Raw genomic sequence first — 24,422 nt, forward strand, 5'->3', positions numbered from 1 at the left:
TCTCCTCTCTGTTTTCACCTGGTTATCTGGCCAGTAAGACACCCCCTGTATTAGAGCACCCCCACTCTGGATGAAGAAGCACAGGGGGCATATTTGGACAGCAGCTTTGTCAGTCTCGGGAGGGGAGTGTTAGATGGACTAGCAGATTTAAATACACCAACACATTGAAGCCAATCTCTAGCTAACACTTTATAAGCAGTTACAGCAAACTGTTTTTCTTTTGGGATAAAGGTTTTACATTAATGAATAAAAGCTGATCATTGTAAGCACCCCTGTAAGGAGTAATTCACACCTGAGCATAGCAATTTACTGGCATTTATTTTATTTTTTTACAAGCGTTTTACAGTTTCAGGCATTTTTGTTTAGCCAATAGAAAGCACTAGAGGGAAGAGAGGGAGAGGAAATTAGGGGTGGAGAGCTGCTGTTTGAGCAGAAAACGAGCGACAAAACGCTCAAGTTAGGAGTTTCTATTGAAGACTATGGGACCAAAAACACTTGTAATCTACCAAAAAAGAAGCTTTTTTTCAGCGACAGGCGTTTTGCTTCAGGCGACAGAATGCTCAGATGTGAACAGGGGCCAATAAAATCAATGGGATGTTGAGCATTTTAGAGCCTGAAGCAGCATTCACTCATGATCTTGGGAGTAATCGCCACAATTTTGCCCTCGTGCCCCGCAATTTCAAATGGCTGCAAAACATGGGATGCGTTTGCGATGCCATTACTTCTAATGACACCCCAATCGGGCGGTAAATTGCGCTGCAATGCGTAATGCTTGTCGCTCAAAAAGGAACATGAGCTTCTTTTGGGCGCCAAAGTGGCAATTTACCGCAATCGTGGCAAAATTGCGGCATGATTGGGGTGCCAATTAGAAGTAATGGCATCGCAAACATGTCACGCGTTTTGCAGCCATTTGATATTGTGGAAAGGAATCACAGCGATTCTGCCCACGATCATGTCCGAATGCAGTCGAATACCGTGTACACACGGGCGGACTTTTCGACTGGACTGGTCCGACGGACCAAATCCGGCGGACAATCCGACCGTGTGTGGGCTCCATCGGACCTGCAGCTGACTTTTTCGGTCAAAAATCTGACGGACTTTAGATTTGGAACATGTTTCAAATTTGTCCGACGGACTCGAGTCCGGTCGAAAAATCCGCTCATCTGTATGCTAGTCCGACGGACGAAAAACCAAATTAGGGCAGCTATTGGCTACCGGCTATCAACTTCCTTATTTTAGTCTGGTGTACGTCATCACGTACGAATCCGTCGGACTTTGGTGTGATCGTGTGTAGGCAAGTCCGTTCGTTCAAAAGTCTGTTGAAAGTCCGTCGGAAAGTCCGTCGGACCAGTCCGGTCGAAAAGTCTGCCCGTGTGTACGCGGCATAAGTGATAAATGGTTTGTTCCAACCATCTAACTGCTACATTTTCAGGACAGCTTGTTCTTTTGGAAAACAATAGACTTACCAGCAGGATCACCGGATGAAGATAAATGAAAGAGAAAACCTAAAAAAGAAAACAAATGCAGCCATCACATCTAAGAATTGAAAGCTGCAATATAATAAATGTTTACTTTTGGGTTTAATACGGCTTTAAAATAAGGCCGGCCATACACGGTTCAAATCTCAACCAGTTCAGCAGCAACAAGCCGAGATTTGCACCGTTAATGTATTAAGTCGATCGATCAACTTGGGTGCAACCAGCCTGCTGGATTCTCTTACGCTTATCGCTAGCGGCTGCTATAGCCACTAGCAATAATCGCTGTCTCCTCCCGGGGGCGGGCAGGGGAAGCAATCCCTTCCGCCAGAAGACAATTGCTGATTCCCTTGTATCGTGTATGGCCGGCCTAACTCCTGCACTTCGTCCTCTTGTGCAGCAGCTTCCTTTTAAAAAAGACCGATCACTGCTGATCTCTTTCTTTGTACAGGGTGACAGGTCTTATATCCGCCTCCTCCTGTAGTTTTCTGCAGGTAGCCTGTAGTGGGTGGAGCCTGCTGGCCCCTCCCACAACTCTGCTGTCTGCATAGGCTATGTACAGCACAATAATAATATAAACTCATGCTTTTTCAAGGTAATATTATGCATTTTAAATAAGTAATTACAAATATTTCAACAGTTTTTTTTGAGCGTTCTTCTTGTCTGTTTGATTTATTTATTCATTAAATTTTTTTTTTTTTTTTAATAACATGAGGAAAGGCAAAACCCTCTTCTAAATATGCTTTTGTGTTTTCTTCCCTGTTTGGGACATTTACAGTATAGTTGCTGAAGAATGAAATGGAGGAGTAGTTTTATCCATATTTAACATGACAAAGAAATAACCCCATAACCAACCCATCCCCTCCCCCACACCTACAGAATCATGGGTTTCCCCTCCCTGCCACCTCCTGTCTTATTTGTGCAGTGCCCTCCTTTAGTTAGGGTAACTTTAGTCTTTGACTCTTTTGTAGTGAATGGAGCAGACATCGACTGTGTGGGTTTGCTCAGGGTTTCCTGAACTGAGAGTGATTTACTCCCCCCCGCCTCTGGGAGAAGTTTCCAGAACATAGGGCCAGTAGATTCAAATGATCAGTTGAATATTTATCATGTCCCAGGCAATCCCTGGAAGAAGGCACCCAGAAGGTGGCTGGGGAGGTGATAAATGTGCAAGAGGCTTAAGCAGTGTTTAAGCCTCCTGCACATTTAACTCCCCGCTGTCAGAATACAATGACATGTTGAGGAAGACTCCTCTATGGCCAGCTTAGGCTCAAGAACCGAGCAATTACATAACAGCTGATTGCTCAATTCTCGGTCTGCTCTGAGCAGAGAGAGGAGACTGTTGGTCCCCACTTTCTGCTCTGCCCCACCTGCGCTCACTGGAGTGCTGGGCTGAGGAGGGGTTTCGGGCTTTTAACTGCACACTGAGAGCCTGAGCAAGCTGCCAGTCGGGCATCTGGGTGAATCCCAACATTATTGTCAGGATCCTTCCAGATCCTGGAGCATCTGTGTGAACGCATCACTTGTAGTGGTGTCCAGTACTAGACTATATATATGGGCTGCCTTTCCATTGCAAAGAGAGAATTTAATTTTCATTTTAAAAGGTCATGATTTTACATGTTTAATCTGTATTCCAGAGTCACAATTGAATAGATATATCTTGTAAGTGTATGTAAGATCTTCTGCCAGGCGACGTTATTTGGTGTCGTTCTATCATTGTGAGTGTGTGCTGTTGTCTATGTAGGACGAAAGTCAACCAGTTTTGTGTGCCAGCATTCTTGTGCAACAGGAAGAGTTTGTGGTTTTCTGTGCTTTCATCTAAATATATTGTCTCCTTCGGTAGAGGGGTGAGGCACCCATGTGCTACTGCTATGGGCAGTTTGAGGCTTCAAAGTTTATGATGAGCACAAAATTTACACATCAAAGTACTATACAAACTACACAATTATTGCAATGTGTTACCTGTATTTTCAGACCTAGTACGTTTCCCCGTGTGGAATGGAATGGCCATCTTAAAGAGAATCGGTCAGTGCCTTGCCAACCTGTGAGGCACATTGCACCTAATACACTGCTTGCTACAAAAAGGTCATTAAGCCCTTCTAAATGCCAGGAGCTGTGGCTTTAATGCATTTACTGTATCTCAATGGCCAATGGCCAAGAAACCAACAAGAGTCCAACCCTCTCTCTAATAAAAAAAAAAAAAATCAGAAATAATGTCACATAAAGGAAATTTATACCCAAAAAGAAGTCCCCCCTCTTTGTCCGCAGCCTTCTGGGACACATCAGAGGTCTCAGAAGACTGTAGGGCCAATCACAAAGCGCAGCGTGGTTCAAACATGCGCAGTTGGAAAACTGGCTGTGAATCCACAAGGCTTCACTCTCGGTTTCCCTTGGTTAAGATGCCGCGCCTGGATCCGAAGCCCATTGAAGAATCGGCTCGGGTGAGGACAGCGCTGGATGGATGCCTGGACAGGTAAGTGTCCTTATATTAAGTCAGAAGCTACAGTATTTGTAGCTGCTGACTCATTTTTTGGGGGGAGACTGAAGCTCTTAAATGTGGGACCTCAAGTGACTTTTGTATAGGGTGTAGAAGGGTTAGAACTCATCAAGTTTTTATTTCTTTGCCCCAATTTGGGAGATTTCCCCTTACATCCTGTGCTGGTGAAGGTAGTCAACAAGGGGGATTTACTAACCCCCTAACTAACTAAGCGATCGTATGATAATCGGATCGTTAGTACACAGCTTTCGAGAGCCGATCACGATCGTTCATCCGATATTATCCGATCTGACAAACGCAAAAATTTTTCTCGTATGATACCAGACCGTGCAATTTTCGTTTAATCAGTACAGTTATCGTCCGGGAATACAATACAACACATTACATCACTTCCGTTTTTTTTTTTTTCCTATTCTGTCGTACGAGAATTTTTGTAACTTTAGTAATTTCTCCATTTTCAATATGCGACTAGCATGCAAAAAAAAAAAAAGGGGGCAATCTGTCGTCCAATTTTCGGATTGTGTGTACCGGCCATAATTCAGGAAGTGAACTGAAGTCTTCCCAATAGGAATCCAGAAGGCAATTAAAAAAATATTCTAACCCTTCACTGCTCTGCATACATGTAAAAATACAAGTAGTGTATATGTACACTGTCACCTTGTAAAACACCCCAATCGATTTACAATAAAAATGAAAAGCAAAGGCATTTGTGTATAGATATAAATAACATTATAAATAACTTTTTTTTTCTTATAAGTGATCACATGGCCTCTATTCTCAGCTGCACATAGAGCCAGGGGAAGAGTAACAGCAGCACACTGGTCTTTTCAGGGGAGGGGGCGGGTCGTGTCTGATCATTGGAGGAGATCAGGCCCAACTCCTCCACCCTCCCGTCTCTACATAAACTTTTAATGTAGCTTTCAGGAATGAGCGCATTATTATAAAATATATATTATACTTGAGTGACAGCTCTAAGTCTGCTAGGGCTCCTGACACCACATTCAACATGGCAATGCCCAGTAGCAGTCTCGTTTTTTTTTTGGATATCTACACAAGGGAGGTTTTTACAGGTAAATACCATGTCTATTTATCTGTGAAAAAAAATAAACAACGTCTAAAATGCATTAAGTGCACATATAATATAATATAATTTGATATTTTTTATTTTATTGATATTTTTTATTTATTTATTTTTTTTGTTATGGCCGAACTAGATGGACTTTTTCAACCTGACTAACTATGTAATCTCATGAGAAGATTGATGTTGAAATGATGTTGGTCTGATGATAAGAAATGCAGGACCTGGCTGTGCTGTCTTGCAGGGCTGCCTAGATCATAAAAGCACCTAGCAGGGGTTCATCTTTGACTAAATAGTTTCTATGCTGCTGCAAGACCTATGCAGGTTTTTTTTTATTTTCCAAGGGTTCTTGTTTATTTAATTTTATATACTTTTACTGCATACAGACCCTTGTTGCATCAGAGAGATTTAGCAAGTAGCTTTCCAGACAATGACTGCAGGAAGAAAGGTAGAAATAACAGAAATTATTACTCATAACAACCAAGCAATCTGATATTTTTATACCGGAGGCTTGTATGATACACAATACCAAAAATCTAGTTAAACTAGTTATAAATGTTAGGCTTTTTTTTTTTTTTTTTTTTTTTGTTACTTTAAATGCATTTATAGCATTAGGAAAAAAACAGCCAGTATTCCGCTCTTCACTGCTGCTGATACCAAGTCCCACCGTGTCTCTTTCCCCTACCTTCCATGTTGCAGAGCCTTGCCAAGGGTAATGAGAATGACAGCCTGCTGCAGCTGTCACTCAATGTGCTGAAAGAAGGAGGGAACAGGGGCGTGGCTTTACACAACTACTATGTGTGTGTCTATGGATGCACACAGCTTGGCTCAGGTCCTGGATGAGCACACACACTTACAGGTGTCTCAATAGCACCCGGCCTGCTAAGGAGACACCTGTAAACAGCAAGGGGGGGGGGTCTGACTAGCTAGGAAAGGTGGAAATTACTAGACATGTGCAGATCGTTTCGTTCTGAATTCGTTTGACGAATTTCGTCAAATTTGTTAATTCGGAAATATCCAAATTAACGAAAACCCATTTAATGAATTTTTCCGAATATTCGAAAATTCGAAAATCTGAAATAATAACTAACTAATAATAACTTCACAATGACTAACTTTCAAATTATAGGTATTGGAATTTCCTTTCAAATTTGTCTGTTAGTGAACGTAACGAATACGAATTTATCCGAAGTTACGAATTATCCGAAATAACGAATGCTGTACCTAAACTAATGGAACGCAACAAATGAATAATAATAAATAACAATAATAATAAAAACTTTTTATTATTTATTATTAATTCGTTCCGTTCCATTTGTTTAGATGCGGCATTCGTTATTTCGGATAATTCGTAACTTCGGATAAATTCGTATTACCTATAATTTCAATACCTATAATTTAATAGTTAATTATTATTAGTTAGTCATTCTTTAGAATTTTCTGACTTTCTTTCTTATTTTCGAATTTATGAATTTATGAAACTGCGATCATAACGAATGACCCGAAAAACTACAAAAAAAAACCCCCTAATGAAACGAAAATTAAAAATTTTTCGGCAGTGCGCATGCGTGCCCGGGTGTGAAGCCATACCTGGGCGCCCACAGTCACAATGCCGGCGGAGCTATGCTGGGAAGGCAGGCTCCTCTCCTCCCAATGATCAGACTTGTCCTGACCCCCCCCCCCCCACATAGCCTTTTACTGGGAAGACCAGTGTGCTGCTGTTTCTCCTCCCCCAGCTCTTATGCAGTTTAGAACAGAGGTTATGTGATCACTTATAAAAAAATGAAAAAAAGGTTTTTATAATGTATTTTTTAAATCTATACACAAATGTTTTGCCTTCCATTTCTATTTTAAACTGAATGGCTTGTTTTACAAGGTGATCGTTTACAATCACTAGCCGACCTGCTGCCGTCATTATACTGGGGCAGCTTGGCTCTCCTGGGCAAATCGCCATAGCTGTACGTCGGCCCTTTAAATAGACTTAGCAGGTGCCCGCCGTGTGATGTAGGAGCTGATGCACATGCTCGGCGGACATCACCCGCAATCGCTCCTGAGAGAGAGAGAGAGAACGGTGAGGGGGGGAATGTAAACAGACAGATCCCTGTTCTGTCAGGGAGAGGCGAGACATCTGCTGTTTCTAGTGATTAAAAACAGCGATGTCTCTCTACTCCCAGTCACTACACTCCCCCCACAGTAAGAAACACCTCCCTAGGACACATTTAACACCTTGATTAACCCCTTCCTTGCCAGTGACATTTATACAGTAATCGGTGGCTATTTTTAGCACTGATTGCTGTATAAATGTCACTGGTCTTAAAAAAAGTGTCTGATCTGTCTGCCTCAATGTCGCAGTCCTGCTAAAAATCACAAATCGCCGCCATTACTAGTAAAAAAAAAATAAATAAATAACAAAAATGCCATAAATCTATCCCCTATTTTGTAGACGCTATAACTTTTGCACAAACCAATCAATATACACTTATTGCATTTTTTTTAATCAAAAATATGTAGAAGAATACATATTTTGTCTAAACTGATAAATAAATTTGTTTAAAAAAAAAATTGGGGGGATATTTATTATAGCAAAAAAGTCCAAAATATATATATTTTTTTTTTTCAAAAATGACGCTCTTTTTTTTGTTTATAGCGCAAAAAATAAAAACCGTGGAGGTGATCAAATACCACCAAAAGAAAGCTCTATTTGTGGGAAAAAAAGACATCAATTTTGTTTGGGTCCAACGTCGCAAAACCGCGCAATGGTCAGTTAAAACAATGCAGTGCCGTATCGCAAAAAATGGCCTAGTCATTAAGGGGGCAAATCTTTCCGGGGCTGAAGTGGTTAATATCACTTTAAGGTAGTAAAGTACAGGTTCACTTTATCTGCTTTTATTTAACTGCAATTGTTCCACCAGACCAGCCATGTCTGACTGACTCATACTGGCACGTTTGGTCTTTACCGTCTGCTGGGTGGTGTGGCTCATAGTGAAACCAAGGTGCCTTTGCCCGCTGTCTCTATTTCACTCACCGGAATTGAGAACACCTCATAGACTGGTATTGGGGGACTTTGCTTTACCCTCACACACTCAGCAGTCAGTGAAAAGATTTCTTTGAAAAATAACGGTGTTGCTAAAATCTATTAGAAGTTTAATTGTGAAAAGAAAAAAGAAAAATAAATCCGTTAAGAATTTCTTGATACACCCAAAAAAACAACAATAAAAAAAACACCGAGCAGACACAAGGAATGAAATGCATTGTTTATTGTAAGATATGACACAATGAATTATAGTGTATATGTTCTTATAGAAATACAGTTGCTTAAAAAAAATAAAAATTGGCTGGCTGTCATAGTCATCCTCCCGGGTTTGTGTAGCGGCTCACTGACTGGGAATAAGTATGCAGACAATGAAGCTGGGACACCCGCTCTGTGTGCTCATTGCAGGTCTGTCACTTTGCAAAGTAGGGGACTTTGAGGATGAGGCTGGTATCATCATGATGGATTTTCTCCAAGCCCCGGTTCACACTGATGCGGTGTGGGATTCACATTGATTCCTGTGTGTTTCCGCACCTCATCACAATCGCACTCTGTTCATGCAAACCGCTGCAGGTGTTAACGACACCCCAAAAAACAGTTTGTAAAGCGCAGTACGATTGGCTGAACAGGATCGCATGGGTGTAAACGCCCATGCGATCCAATTCCAGTGCGGTTTGAACCATACAAAATGAATGGGCTCAAATTGCACTGCAAAGAATCGCATGTGATTTAAAAAGGAATGCGGCGCGACTCTGGCCTGAATCACATGCGGGTCCCCGCACCGCATCAGTGTGAACCGCGGCTAAAGGGTCAGTCCACATTTCACTTTTTCAGTAGATGCTCCAGTCCATGTACTGGCTACTTTGTATACCCTGGGTATTTAGGTGGTAAGATTTATAAATGTAAAGTGATGCCAACTGCCCACTGTTAGCAAAGATGCCCCATCTTTTTATTAAAGGGAAAACATTTCGGTTCTGGCCAATTTTATTTTACATCTTAAAGTGTTACTAAACCTACAACAGTAAAATCAGTCTGTATATGCAGTAAAGCATGCTTGTTTTACTCACTGTGGAACCTAAGGGGTTAATCCACCACATGTAGAAAGGCTGTTTGATCCTGTATGCACAGATCCTCCCCTTCTTCCACTGACTCCAGAACATTTCCGGATAATACAGAGCCTTTGGAGTCAGGCTGCACATGCTCAGTTTAGTATGTATTGCTAGAGAGGTTTTTTTTTTTTTTTTTTTTGGGAGGGAGCTTGTGATCAGTACAGGGCCAATCAACACTGTCCAGGCAGAGGATCAGGGGACCTGCAGCCTCATAGGACAGTCAGTGGAGAATGAAAACTCATCCTACAAGCTTTAACCAGACACTGATAGAAGTCACAAGGCTGCTATATACTGCTGATGAGAAAAAGTATTTAGCAGTTTATATTTACTAAAGAAATTACATGTCCATGTTCTGTGTACTGTGGGAGACCAGATATAGTGAATGCAGGGCCCTGGGTTCAGTAACACTTTAAGGTTTACAAATTGATTTTTTTATGTCATTTTGAGAAAGTTATTTGTAATCTAGATTTTACAAATATTATTTTATTATAGGGTGCACATTGATTCCAAAGTATTGCTGGGCTTTTCAATAAGAAAGCCCTGCACTGGCTTAAGAGTAAACTTTTGCAGGGGCTGTTTTTTAGGATGTTTTTTTTTATTCACGCGAGTTTACTTAATCGATCAAATAAGCTATGCCTTATGCCGCGTACACACGAGCGGACTTTACGGCAGACTTTGCCCGGCGGACTTTTCGACGGACTTTACGACGGACTTTCTGAATGAACGGACTTGCCTACATACAATCCACCAAAGTCCGTCGAGTTTGTACGTGATGACGCACGACCGGACTAAAACAAGGAAGTTCATAGCCAGTAGCCAATAGCTGCCCTAGCGTCGGTTTTTGTCCGTCGGACTAGCATACAGGCGAGCGGACTTTACGACCGGACTCGAGTCCATCGGATAGATTTGAAACATGTTTCAAATCTAAGTCCGTCCAACTTTTGAGAAAACAAAGTCCGCTGGAGCCCACACACGATCGAATTGTCCGACGACATCCAGTCCGCCGGGCAAAGTCTGCCGTAAAGTCCGCTCGTGTGTACGCGGCATTAAACCGGATCACTTCTTTAATGTACGTTTCTGTATATAGTTTCTAGGATCTACAGTATATTCATTAAATTTTTTTTTAATGTGTGTAAATAATTTAAAAAAATATATATTATTATATTATTATACAGGATTTATATAGCGCCGACAGTTTACGCAGCGCTTTACAATGTTAGGGCACAATTACAATACAATTCAATACAGGAGGAATCAGAGGGCCCTGCTCGTTAGAGCTTATACAGTATGTATATATATATATATATATATATATATATATATATATATATATATATATATATATACAGTGTGTGTATATATATATATATATATATATATATATATATATATATATATATATATATATATATATATATATTATACATTTATATACATTAATATATACATTTATATATATATTATACATTTTTATTTATTTACTGTATATTACACACACATAAAAAAAAAATAAAAAAAAGCCCTATCATGGCCATAGCAGGAAAACAATTCCAGGATAAAGGTCCCTGATAAAAATGTTAAGTCAGCAGGGAGCTATGCAGCTATCGACAACTGAAATGTCACCTATGCTTGGTTTAACCCTTGAAACAACTATGAACATATGAAGTGTAAATAAGGATGGAGCTATATATATATATATATATATATATACACACACATATATACACACACCAGTACACAGACCAGTAATAATAGAATCTGTCAGAGTTTATATGGATGTAGTGGGTTTAAATAGCCAGCAATTCTACAAACTTTATGTAGACCTAATGTTAACATGTAATAGATACAAGTAATGACATCTGAACTATAGGCATGAAACTACAACTTCACAATAAGGCCCGAGGCACACTGAGCTTTTAAAAAGCTGCATTTAGGGGCGTCCTATTTTTTTTTTTTGTGTGTGTGTGTGTGTGGGGGGGGGGGGTTGTGCCTCTAAACCCCATCTCTATGTTGGCCTATGTGTCCATGGGCGTTTAGAGACAGAAAAAATAAAACCCTGCCAGCAGCAAAGTTTTGGCAGAAAAAGCTCTTGAGGAGCATAAATGTGCGTAGAAAATAATGTGTATCCAAAATATTATATCTTTATTTTAGTTTTGGATTGAGCGTGGAAGGAACCCAATCAGGTTTTCATTTATGTTGTGAGATTCATCCTTTCTGTCTGCATAGCTCCCAAGTGTCCCTGATTTGGAACAAAGTCCCTCTTGTCCCTCTTTCCTCCTCATTTGTCCCTCGTTTTGGTCTGATCTATATAGTTGTATATAAAATGCACGTTTTATTTTCAAAAAGTATTTCCCAGTGCTAAACCTTTCATCCAACTTCTAAATTGCTGCATTTGTAAATTTCAAAAGCCAATATAAAGGAATAGTAGTAGTAAAAAAAAAAAAAAAAAGCACTAGTGGGTTTAACCACTTGCCGACCAGCCGCCGTCATACTGCAGCAGGTCGGCACGATCCCACAAATTGCCCTAGGTGTACATTGGCACCTTTAAGGGCGAGGGCAGGTGCCCACTGCATGGCGGGGGACCTGATGCGCAAGGCCAGCGGCCGCGATGGCCGCTGGCCGCCCGTGATCGCGGCCACGAAAGCCAGAACAGAAATGTGTGTATGTAAACACACAGATCCCCGTTCTGACAGGAGAGAAGAGACAGATCTTCTGTTCCTAGTAATCAGGAACAGCGATCTGTCTTCTCCAGTCAGTCCCTTCCCCCGCACAGTTAGAAATACACAAAGGAACACATTGAACCCCTTGATCGCTCCCTATTATTAATCCCTTCCCTACCAGTGACATTTACACAGTAATCAGTGCATTTTTATAGCACTGATCGCTGAAAAAAATGCCAGTGGTCACAAAAAAGTGTCAAAAGTGTCTGATCTGTCCGCTGCAATGTCGCAGTCCTGATAAAAATCGCAGATTACCGCCATTACTAGTAAAAAAAAAATAATAATAATAAAAATGCCATAAATATATCCCTATTTTGTAGACGCTATAACTTTTGCGCAAACCAATTAATATACGCTTATTGAAATTATTATTTTTTTTTTTTACCAAAAAAGTGTAGAATTATTTTGGTCAATTAATATATTGGCCTAAACTGATGATGAAATTTCTTTTTTTACATTTTTTTTTTTTGCATATTTTTATAGCAAACAGTATAAAATATATATATTATATATATTTTTTTTAGTTATCGCTCTTTTTTTGTTTAAAACGCAAAAAATAAAAACCGCAGAGGTGATCAAATACCACCAAAAGAAAGCTCTATTTGTAGGAAAAAAGGAAGTAAATTTTGTTTGTGTACAGCATTGCACAACCACGCAATTGTCAGTTAAAATAACGCAGTGGCGTTTTGCTGAAAAATGGCCTGGTCATGAAGGGGGAAAATCTTCCAGTCTGTAAGTGGTTAACTAATAATTTGTATTTATTTATTTATTTTGTTATAATTCTCCTTTAACCACTTGCTTACTGGGCACTTAAACCCCCCTCCTATCCAGACCAATTTTCAGCTTTCGGCGCTGACGCACTTTGAATGACAATTGCATGTCATACAACACTGTACCCAAATGAAATTTTTATCATTTTTTCACCACAAATAGAGCTTTCTTTTGGTGGTATTTGATCACCTCTGCGGTTTTTACTTTTTATTAAAAAAATGTAAAAAACTGATTTTTTTTTTAAAAAAAAGTTTATTTTTTTATATTTTGTTTTAAAAAATTTTAAACGGGTAATTTTTCTCCTTCATTGATGTACGCTGATGAGGCGGCAGTGATGGGCACTGATAGGTGGCAGTGATGGGCACTAATGGGTGGCAGTGATGGGCACTGATGGGTGGCAGTGATGGGCAGCACTGGCAGGTGGCACTGATTGGCACTACAGGTGGGCATTGATAGGTGGTACTTGTGGGCACTGATAGGTGGTACTTGTGGGCACTGTTAGGTGGCACTGTGGGCACTGTTAGGTGGCACTGTGGGCACTATTAGGTGGCACTGTGGGCACTATTAGGTGGCACTTTTATTGGGCACTGATGAGGCAGATGTGCCTCTTCCACTTGGGGACCGATGTCCCTCACATCCGATCCGGTGATCGGCTTTTTTTTCTACTCGCGCTGTCAGCGTGAGTAAAAAAAAAAACCGATTACCGATCTTTTGTTTACATCATGTGATCAGCTGTCATTGGCTGACAGCTGATCACATGGTAAGGGGCCGGGACCGGCCCCTTACACAGATCGGTGATCAGCCGAGTCTCAGTGACTCGGTGATCACAACGCGCCCGGCGCGCGCCCTGCAGGGCGCGCGCAGGGAGCGTGCACAGGGGAGGACGTCATATGACGTCCTCCCGGGAATGTAGGTCCGCGCTGTAGCCGTCATTCGGCTATAGCGCGGATGCCAAGCGGTTAAGGGAGAGTGGCAAGGCGGGGTGTCCTTTGTGTACATACCTTTGCTAATAGGTGTCCCTCGTTCCCATCTCAAAAAGTTGGGAGGTATGTATTTGTAGCGATGAGTTTTGTCACCTAGAAAGGAAGTGATTAGAGATGTAAGGGTAAGGCTGGGTTTACACTTATGCGGTTTCCCCGCATCCGATTCACATTACAGGAGATTGTGACCGGTTCTCAATGTCGCCGGTTCACACATACCCGGGTCAGCCGCAGAGCACATTGCACAGGAGTCCTGTGCGTCTTTGGCTCAGTTTCAGGTCCGAATTCAGGATAAAATTTGGGCCTGTAACAGAGAATGGGGACACACCGGAACCCTGCTGTGAGCCGCATCCGTTTTAGGTGTAAACCCAGCCTAGGCAGGGGGAAGTTTCCACAATTCCAGTGACCACTATCTTAGAGGGAATACCTCTCGCCTTGTAGAGATTTTCTTTAAACTTCCAGTTTCATCACTGGGCCAGAAAGTGAAGGGAAATCTCTCTATCAGGACACAGGAAAAAAACACAACTTTGTTCCATACTATATCCAAAATGAAAGAAAGTTTTGCTAAAATGTATTTAAATGTATTTTTAATAAGAGCCAAATACCTGAATATAAATATAAGCCCACTGTAATTCCTTGCTAAGACTGGGAGAGGAAAAGTCAACCCTCTGTCCAATCAGAGCTTTACTATTTTGCCTAATAATGTCAGTTTTACACGGGGAGTATAGAGCAGTGGTTCTCAACCTCAGTCCTCAAGTAGCCCCAACAGGCCATGTTTGCAGGTTTTCCTTTTTATCTTGCACAGGTGCTTTAAATCAGAGTCAATTGTTTGGTATTTTGAACAGCTATTTTATCTAAGAGAAATTCCCAAAACATGGCCTGTTGGGTGTACTTGAGGACTGAGGTTGCGAACCCCTGGTATAGAGGAGCCAGTGATCTGCATTTTAGGTTATTATGGTATGTTACAAAAACACTGTAAGGCCTCTTTCACACGGACGATCCGTATGTCCGTTTTTCATCCTTCCGTTTTCGGATGAAAAACGGACATACATTCATCCCTATGGAGCGTCGGATGTCAGCGGTGACATGTCAGCTGACATCTGACCCGCTCCGATCCGAAAAGTGTAACGGAGGAAAAACCTACTTTTCCATCCGTTTTCGGATCGGATCGGGTGACGACGGACACTACGGTCCGTCATCATCCGATCCCCCCATAGGGGAGAGCGGCGCTCTGACAGGTCCGCCGCTGCACAGCGTGCAGCGATGGACCTGTCATCTTCCTGCTCAGCGGGGATCGGCGGAGCGATCCCCGCTGAGCAATCGGGTGTTCACGGGGCGGATCATCACTGATCCGCCCCGTGTGAAAGAGTCCTAAGGCTTGTTCCAAGAAGCACAAAGATACATATACAAGGGGGGCAGCAATGTGTGTTAATTACATATGCAGATTCTGCTTCCTTCTAAGTAGTGCTGCAGAATAGGTGGTGCACTGTGCCTTGCCTTATATTTCAATGCAATGTTGCCAGTCTGGTCAGACTGAAAGCAATGGGTTCTCTACATTAACAGACTTTTTCAATATTTGTTGCTAAACATATTAATCGTTCTACATACATTCCATAGTGGGATAATACAATCATAAAAACAGGCTAGCAGCACATATGAAAACATATGATTAATAGGACAATGGGAATTGAAACAACAGCAGAGTTTCCCTTTAAACTAATCAGTATTTCCTTTGGCTGTTTTCAGGATTTGACTTTCTGATTATGTGATCGGATCAATCAACAGCAGTTTTTGTCCTTGTTTCTTGTCAGCCTTTAGGTGAGAATCTGGAACTTGGGTTGGTAGTGATGAAGGTATTGTGTGTTGGGCCCTTTTGATCTTAAAAATGTGGCGACGAGCAGAAATTTGTACTTATGCCTCGTACACACGATGAAAATATCAAACGTGATTTGTTCGCCTTTTTTTTTTTCTTTTTTTTTTTCACGCTAGTCTCATATCAATGAGTTACTAAAGTTATGAAAATTCTCATATGACCGAATACAACTTCGAAAGTGACATAATGTGTTGTATTGTAATATATTCTTTCGTTTCCAAGCATGCGTTATCTTGGTCTTCCGATATTTTATTTATTTTTTCGGATGAATACTCTGACTAACCACTTGCTTACTGGGCACTTATACCCCCTTCCTGCCCAGCACAATTTTCAGCTTTCAGCACTGTCACACTTTGAATGACAATTGTGCGGTCATGTAACACTGTACCCAAATAAAATTTTTATCTATTATCTATTATCTTTTATCTATTATTTTTATTTGTTTCACACAAATAGAGCTTTCTTTTGGTGGTATTTAATCAACACTGGGTTGTTTATTTTTTGCTAAACAAATGAAAAAAATACTGTAAATTTTGAAACAAACAAACGGGATGTGCGCTGATGAGGTGGCACTGGTGGGCCCTGAGAGGTGGCACTGATAGGTGGTACTGATGGGCACTGATAGGCTACACTGATAAGTGACACTGATGATGAAGCACTGGTGGGCACTGATAGGTGGCACTGATTAGCAGTCCTGATGGGCACTGATAGATGGCACTGGTGGGCACTGATTAGCTACACTGATTAGCATCTCTGGAGGGCACTGATTAGAAGCACTGGTGGGCACTAAGGGGACCCTAACGGCTTTCTTCTTTTCTTCACGCTGACAACGTGAGGAAAAAAAAGCTGCTAACCGGCTTCTGTTTACTTCCGTGATCAGCTGTCATTGGCTGACAGATTATCACGTGGTAAAGGGCCCACTGTGATTGGCCCTTTACCCAATCTGTGAACAGCTGAGTCCCAAGGACTCGGCGATCACAGAGCGTGGCGCCCAGTGCAAGAACGGGAAGATGTCAATGGACGCCCTCCCGGCATTTTAAGCCCACGCTGTAGCCGTCTTCTGGCTATAGCGCGGGCACCAAGTGGTTAAACGAAAAAAGTTCTGGTATCGTACGGGAAACATTTTCACGTTTGTCTCTTTTTGGATAATTTCTGACGTGAACGGCTCTCGAAATCTGTGGTGTGTACTAACGAACACACACACATGCATAAATCCATAGTATGTAAACATTGTTCCCCTTACTTCACTACCCTTTTGGAGTGTCAATCACTTTCTGTCCCAGTTTGGTCAACAAAACAAGTAGAGTTCGCATTACTTCCAAGTGAAAGAAAAAATAACAAGCAATTAAAAAAAAGGGGGGGGGGGGGACTCAATGAATCCCTTTTCCTATCACTCTTCTATATTTCTGTGAGAAGGTGAGGGACACACATGGGCAATGAATACCTCCAGGAAAGAAGCACTACACCACCAATTGTTAAGATTCCAGAAGAAATATTTATTTCAAAATCACAAATCGATGTATGTCAGATATTTTTGTCTGTGATTTTGATGCACAATTCTATTTTTATTCTGGAGCCAGAGACAGCGCTGGAGTGGTGACATGGAGCAAGGTGTTTAGGGGGGACAGAGGGGGTAGGACCGGTAGTGGGGTATTTTTTACCTTTAACACAGAGAATGAATATAACTAAAGACAAAATCCTTTTTTTTTTTTTTTTTTTTTTTTTTAAAGTCTTGGCTAGAGTGGAGAGGGATTAGAACACCAGTCAGTTTTTATTGCTGGCTGTGCCCCCGTTAAGGAAATTCACCTTCTCTATTTGTCCTGTTTACCATTCTCATTAAAAGTGAAAGTAAAAATAATTCCCAAATTTTGGGATGTCCCCAGAAAAGTAATAGAGGGAAAATCTTCCAATGGGGACACTAGTTCTGGTGACCTGGGGGTCCCCAAGGAATTCCCTTTAATTTGCAGGGATTTCCTCTGACTTCCTGTTTGGCTATGGGACAGGAAATGAAGGGAAATCTCACAAGATGACGAAAAAAAAATCTGACAGGGATTATAACCCTCCCTTATTCTATCCAAAATGAAAAAAAAAAAAGTTTTGCCTATAGTTCTACTTTAATGTAAGACACATTTAGGCTTTAGTACCACTGTAACAACCAATCCGATCCTGGCTTTCATTATCTAAAGGAGGTGGGTTGTTATGAACAGTACCTTTTCTTTGACATAACTTTTTCTGTTGGTGAGCTGGGCAGACTTCGAAGGGGACCAGCCTCCCTTAACTATTGCCCATAAACCAGCCTTCTAAATTAGAATAGACTTTATTCTTGGGCAGATGAGGAAATCTGGAACAGATCATACAAAATCTCTCTCTCCAATCATTGTATATCTTTACACCATACTCCTGCCGCCAGCGGAAGTATCGTTCATAGTGCTCTATGTTCATGGACTTTAAAAACTCAGCTAGATCTTTGGCTGATGCAAAGTCAGAGACATGAATAAAAGAGTCTGCAGGTATAAATTTCTCATAGTTTTCTCGTGGTGGGCCGAGCACTACAGGGACCGATCCTGCTAGAAAGGAGTTTTTCCAAAGTTTCTCGGTGATGTAGTCTTTATGTACTGAATTCTCCAAGGCGAGGTAGAAGTAGTAACGGGATATGGTGGGAAGAAGGCACGATGAACACAGAGGCTTTTTACTGGCTTTTCCATACACATCCACATTGAGGTATTTTGAAAACTCCTTGAAGAATTGCACCCGTTTTTGAGTCTGGTGATAATTACTAACAGCCCAGGTCAACAGGCTCGTCTTAGCAGAGGTATTAAATTGCATATGTAATTTGGGAACCAACTGCCCATAAGGCATGAAGATGTCTGAATCCTCTCGGTAGGTTAGTGTCCAGTTGAACACATTGTTCCATTTGCCAAGGTTGTTGGTGTGGGATGGAGACTCTAGATTTGCCCAAACCCACATTTGTGCAGGGTTCCTTGGGTCAGGGGGCATATAATGGCCTTTCTTATTTAATTCCCTATGGTGAAAGACCACCACATCACTAAGATTCAGCTTGTCCCTATTATCTGTCAATCTGCAGTTCTTGATGTTATAGAGGTCTAAGCAAACGTCTCCTGAGATGTTCAGAGGATGGTGGAAAGGCCAGTGCCAAATCAGTACTGTGGTGTAAACATCTTGTGAGGTAGTCATGGCTTGTTCAGAACCAGAAGTAAAAAGTACAGATTGTATATTCCATCCTAGACCTAACAGCACAAAGATGCTGCCCAGAGCCATATAATTTCGTAGCCTGTGTATTTTGGGCATTGGTAACACCATTATGATGTTCCTGTGGAGAGAGAAGATCTTCATTAGACAACTCGGTACAGTAACCGACTTTTTATATAACAGCAGAATATTTTGAATGCCCACATTTGAGATGTCCTCATCTGCAGGCTTCTTTTGAGTCAACCACTCAAAAATTATTGATCAGGGTGACGGCCAGGTGACCAGCACAAAAGGCAATTGCAGGGGTTAGTGCTTTCTGAATCACTTACCTGAAACTTGTATGCAGACCTGGAGTTCCGACTCTGCTGACTGACGTTCAAAACAAATGATCGGTTGCAAAAGAGAGTAAGACCCCCCCCAAAAAAAAATTCTTTAAATATATTAATACGCTAGTACTGTGAAAGGGTCAGGTCTGAGCATGTAGTTTACAAAATAATTTAGAGTTGGTGCCTGGGGACAAAGAGAATGCAAATCTGTGTACTGCATATGAAGAAAAATATTGCATAGCTGTATTTTGTGTAATCCTGATTATTTTCTAGGATTGTCAGTGCCATGTCCCTACATAATGCCATATTTTCCTGAAATACCCCAACCAAACAAAAATACTGCATTATGGCCACTAGATGGTACTGATGATCATAGGAAATAATATTCTTACCCAAAATAAGATTTTTTAAATTCTTTCTCAGGGACTCTAGTGGTGATATTTTCATCTCACATTCTTGTTTTGTTTCCAGGACAAAAAGTAATCATTGACAGAGACGCACACAAAAATCTTACAAGTGTTCTGCCCTCCCCAGTATACAAAGGCTGGAGTTCCACTTTAAGCCTAATCTTCCAGTGAATCTCAACACTTTACCTAAACTATAATGGTTCTTTGGAACCCTAATATGTGAAGCTCAACCCTAACCAAAGCTTATTTTCAACCAGAGCTCACTCTTTATTAATTTTGTAGAGAGTGGCAAAGGTTTAGAACCTCTGCCAGATGTTCTTTGCTATCGGTGTCCATTTTAAGGAGATTAAAGTGTTACTAAACCCACAACAGTAAAATCAGTCTGTATATGTGGTAAAGTATGCTTGTTATACTCACTGTGGACCCTAAGAGGTTAATCCTCTGCAGTAGGTAAAAAGGCTGTTTGATCCTGTCTTTTAATCCTCCCGTTCTTTTACTGTGCCCAATCCATCTGCTGATAGCACAGAGCCCTAGGAGGCACTCTGCACATGCTCAGTTTGGTGGGTATTGCTAGAGAGTTTCTTTTTGGCGGGGGGGTTGGGGAGGGTGCATGTGATCGGCACAGAGCCAATCAGCATTGTCCAGACAGAGGGTCATGCAGCCTCATGGGACAGTCAGAGGAAAATGAAAACTCCTCTTACAAGCTTTACCCAGTGCTCTGCTGGACACTGATAGAAGTCACAAGACTGCCATATACTGCTGATGAGAAAAGATATTTAGCAGTTTATATTTACTAAAATAATTGCATGTTTTGTGTACTGTGGGAGACCAGATATAGTGAATGCAGGGTCCTGGGTTTTGTAACACTTTAATCTTGCTTCCTGTCCACATGAGTTTGCAAGAATAGGAGGCAATAGGATGATCTCTCTGATGGGGAAAGAAATGCAGTATCACAAAAAGTACATTTATTCTGTAGAGTATGAAGAGATTAGAACATCTGTAATGTTTTTGTTGCTCTTCTGCTTTTCCTATTCTGGTGACACACAAAACCTCTCATTTTTTCTCCTGATGTCAGGAAGCAAATAAGCATCTCCCCTTTGAGGGCTTCTTATTCTATTACTCACTCTTTGAAAAAGAAACTGAGACTTTGGGCCACACAAAGGTAGACAGGGGCACCCAAAAATTTGAGGAGGACATAAGCATAGTATGGAATTATGGCAAGGAGATTTTGACAAGCTCCACCAATTCACTCAGCCCACCAAGCTCCACCAATATAAAAATATTTCATTTGGATGGATTGGCCCTTTTGAAAACCGAATGGTACTAATTTTAAAAATGCAGCAAAATTTGTGTGAAAATAAACTACTCTTACAAACGTACACAGCAAATAATTGCAAAGCAAATGAGTAAAAAAAAGATCACAATCCCCGAAGGCAGGTCGCTGTTAGACGATGCATTCAGATCATTTTTTTTTTTTGTGCAATCAGATCAGAGGAGCGAGGAGCGGCAGTGATTTTCAGCTGATTCAGAAACATACAGACTTTTAGCTCAATTTTCATGCGGTGCAGGATAAGATGCAGTAAAGCTTGCCTAGAGTGCAGAGGTGTCTGCCCATGTCTGCCCGTGGTTTTGTTTCAGACCAAACATTTCAAAGCCCATTAATGGTTAAAATGTCTTTATCAATCGATGATACTTTGATCATTTTGTACATTTTTCAGACAGTAAATCATTCTATAGTTTCCAGCCATCATTTATAATAAAAATAAGAGTTCTACAACAAACCTAGGGGGAATATTAAAGGGCCAGTCCATACATAAGTGATCTGCGTTTTTTTTTTCGCTATAAACAAAAAAAAGCGTCAATTTTGAAAAAAAAGCACATTATTTTTACTTTTTGCTATAATATCCCCAAAAAATATATAAAAAAACACTTTTTTCCTCAGTTTAGGCCGATATGTATTTTTTTAACTATTTTTGGTAAAAAAAATCACAATAAGCGTTTATTGATTGGTTTGCGCAAAAGTTATAGCGTCTACAATATAGGGGATAGTTTTATGGCATTTTTATTGATAAATTTTTTTTTTACTAGTAATGGCGGCGATCAGCGTTTTTTTTTTTTTATCGTGACTGCGACATTATGGCGGACACGTCGGACAATTTTGGGACCATTCACATTTATACAGCGATCAGTACGATTAAAAATGTATTGATTACTGTGTAAATATGACTGGCAGTGAAAGGGTTAACCACTAGGTGGCGCTGTAGGGGTTAAGTGTGTCCTAGGGAATGATTCTAACTGTGGGGGGGAGGGGCTGTGTGTGACACTACACTGATCACCGCTCCCGATTACAGGGAGCTGTGAACGGGGAAATGCTTGTTTATATTAGCATCTCCCCGTTCTTCCTCACCGTGAGACAATCGCGGGTATCCCTGCGGACATCGAGTCCGCGGGTCCCGCGATCAAGATCACGGAGTTCCCGGCGGGCAAGCCGCCTCTCAAAGGGCAACGTACAGGTACATTAATCTGCTTGTACGTGCCCTTCTGCTGAAGCGGTTAATCTGCAGCTCTGTGAGTTTCTGTAAAATGCAATGTGGCTACCTGGAGGTGTTCTGTACACAGAATGTGTACTGAACACCCCCCAGAAACATCGTTTCCAGCTTGGGTGATTGGTTGACTGATTTTCCCAGAAGACTGCACTAAGATACAAGTCAGATTCTTGTCATTTTGTCATTTTTGATGAGATACCCCCAATAGGAAATCACGTCTAAAGGGATGCAGACCCTGCAATTTAACTCATTAGAGCCCTGCAGGTGCAGCAGCTGGTGTATAATTATGAAACCACTCCCATTAGACTCACTTAGCACAGGAGCACAGAGAAACAAACAGGGATCTCTTCTGAATAACATAACGTAGGACTCTGCAACAAAGTTTGTTAAAGTCCTTGCAATGTACATAGATCACGCAGAGGGGGATGTTTTTTTTTTTTTTTTTAACAAAAGTAGAGTTGCTCTTTAAAAATGATTGATAAGCATGGATGAACTGTTAAACCATTTTACAGTTTAACATTTTAACAATTCTAGATTTCTTATGAAAAACCCATTCTAACTGAGTAATTTAGAGTATAATAATAAAATAAGATTAAAAATAAGAATAAAATAAAAACAAAAAAAAAAATCCAGAAAACAATTAAAATGATGGGAAAAAAAAAGATTGATTGAATCCGGTCAGATTAAGACACCTGGATAGGACGGGGTTAACCGGCTGTCCACCTGCACTCCTTTTGCAGGGTCTAGCACAGAGGGACAATTAGGGTTTTAGGCTAAAAAATGTTTATTGCAGTATGGGTTATTGGAGTTATTGTGGTTAGATCAATGTAGAGAGGGGAACATGCTTTTATTAATGCAAACACAAATTCAGTCAATGGTTTATAAAATTGCATCATAGACATTCTGCTGGCAGCAGTGAGTGAGTTATTTTTTTTTTTTTTTTTAGCTTGCAGAAACGAAATATTGAAGGAAAAAAAAAGTCCAAGATGCTGGAAAATACTGTAATTCAGCCATTCTTTCTGAATATGATCAGTCACAGATGACCATTATAGAAAGCTTAAATTCCTTAAATTACATTTTGGGAATCCTTAAATTAAATTACATTATCTTAGTATTCAGCAAATTACAACAGTTTTCCCGGAGAAGATCAATGCAGTGAGGAATTTGCAAGGTTTTAATAAAAAATATATTCGTCACGAAAAGCTTTCTCCCATTTAGCAAGCTGTTTGTTTCTTTGAATATGACAGATTTTTTTTAACCCCCAAAAGCATGTCTCAAATGTCACTTACCAGCGTGTGGGCACCAATGGACCATTAATTGAGGGCAAAGTGCCAGGAATCTTTATTAGAAGCTTGCCTTGGCTTGCAGACCCTTACACCACAAAGTGTACCTGTGCTCTTTGCATTCTGCACGGTGTTTCTCACCCCCTTCTGGGTTCCAGGCGATAGTGGAGCCTGTAGGCAGGTGTCTTGGTGGCACCTCCTCGGAGTGTCCGTGTAAAGGTGTCTGCACTTTTACAGCTGCCATTGCACTCAGTTCCTTCTGCTTTTTGGTTGTGTGACCTCCTCCTTCCTCTTTAAAACCACCGTGTAAGATGTTCTGCAGTGCTCAGGAACACTGACTCAGTTCAGTACGTATCAGCACTGGTACACATCTGGGTAACGCAATGGGCAGTAAGTCTTCACGAACATGCAGATTTATTGCTGGCTGTTGTACACACAGGACTGTTTCACTCTTTTTCTATAATACGTTATATTTTATTTTGGACTAAGAACAAACAGATATTTTTTTTATTTTTTTTTATACTTGGCTTGTAAATTCTTGTTTGAAGAATGTAGGTTCTGCATGGATTTACTAAAATAACAGCTCACTATATAGTGATATTATAGTTCTAGTTGGAGCCTGGTGAGCTAAGTCATCCTCTGGTTTCCTATTCCTTGGATGCTTCGACTGAGAGTTCCCTGCCATCATTTTCAATTCCGGAAATAAAACATTCACTGCCACATCTGTAACGCATACTGTATGTGTACAAAGAAAAAGGGAATTTGAGTCAGACTTTACTGGCGAGATAGGGAGTACAGCAGAGTTATAGTAAAAATACAATTTTTTATTAAATCTATATTAACATACAAAATTTACAAGAAAAGAGGGACATAAAAGCAATGCTCAATGCTCAGTGCATAATTCTAAGACCAACTGTATATTTATCAAATAGATACACCCTAAATATATGCTGTTTTATTGTACCAGAATGTAAATTACATAAAAAACAATCTTCATGAGTCTACGCATTTAATTTCTTTAGGACGTACTTCAGAAGAAGCCTAATTGTGAAATTGGTCAACTTATGAGGATTGTTTGTTATGTAATTTACATCTTGGTACAATAAAACCCCAATAAAA

The 24,422-nt window shown here is 40.7% G+C and overlaps 1 protein-coding gene across 1 annotated transcript; it reads right to left on the bottom strand.

Moving 5' to 3' along the window:
• Nucleotides 1-17,003: 17,003 nt before the first annotated feature.
• FUT7 (fucosyltransferase 7) lies at nucleotides 17,004-24,131 on the bottom strand. The gene is made up of 2 exons (XM_073599940.1): nucleotides 23,310-24,131; nucleotides 17,004-18,862 (listed from the first exon to the last, which is right to left on the bottom strand). Exon 2 carries the CDS (start codon nucleotides 18,850-18,852, stop codon nucleotides 17,806-17,808), a length of 1,047 nt encoding a protein of 348 aa, XP_073456041.1. The 5' UTR covers nucleotides 18,853-18,862; nucleotides 23,310-24,131; the 3' UTR covers nucleotides 17,004-17,805.
• Nucleotides 24,132-24,422: the final 291 nt, after the last annotated feature.

This window comes from Aquarana catesbeiana, linkage group LG09, assembly GCF_042186555.1.
Source record: "Aquarana catesbeiana isolate 2022-GZ linkage group LG09, ASM4218655v1, whole genome shotgun sequence".
Taxonomy (NCBI): Eukaryota; Metazoa; Chordata; class Amphibia; order Anura; family Ranidae; genus Aquarana; species Aquarana catesbeiana.

What these genes read in the sequence shown, in the direction of transcription:
- FUT7 (XM_073599940.1), bottom strand. Translation starts at nt 18,852, where the DNA reads ATGGTGTTACCAATGCCCAAAATACACAGGCTACGAAATTATATGGCT.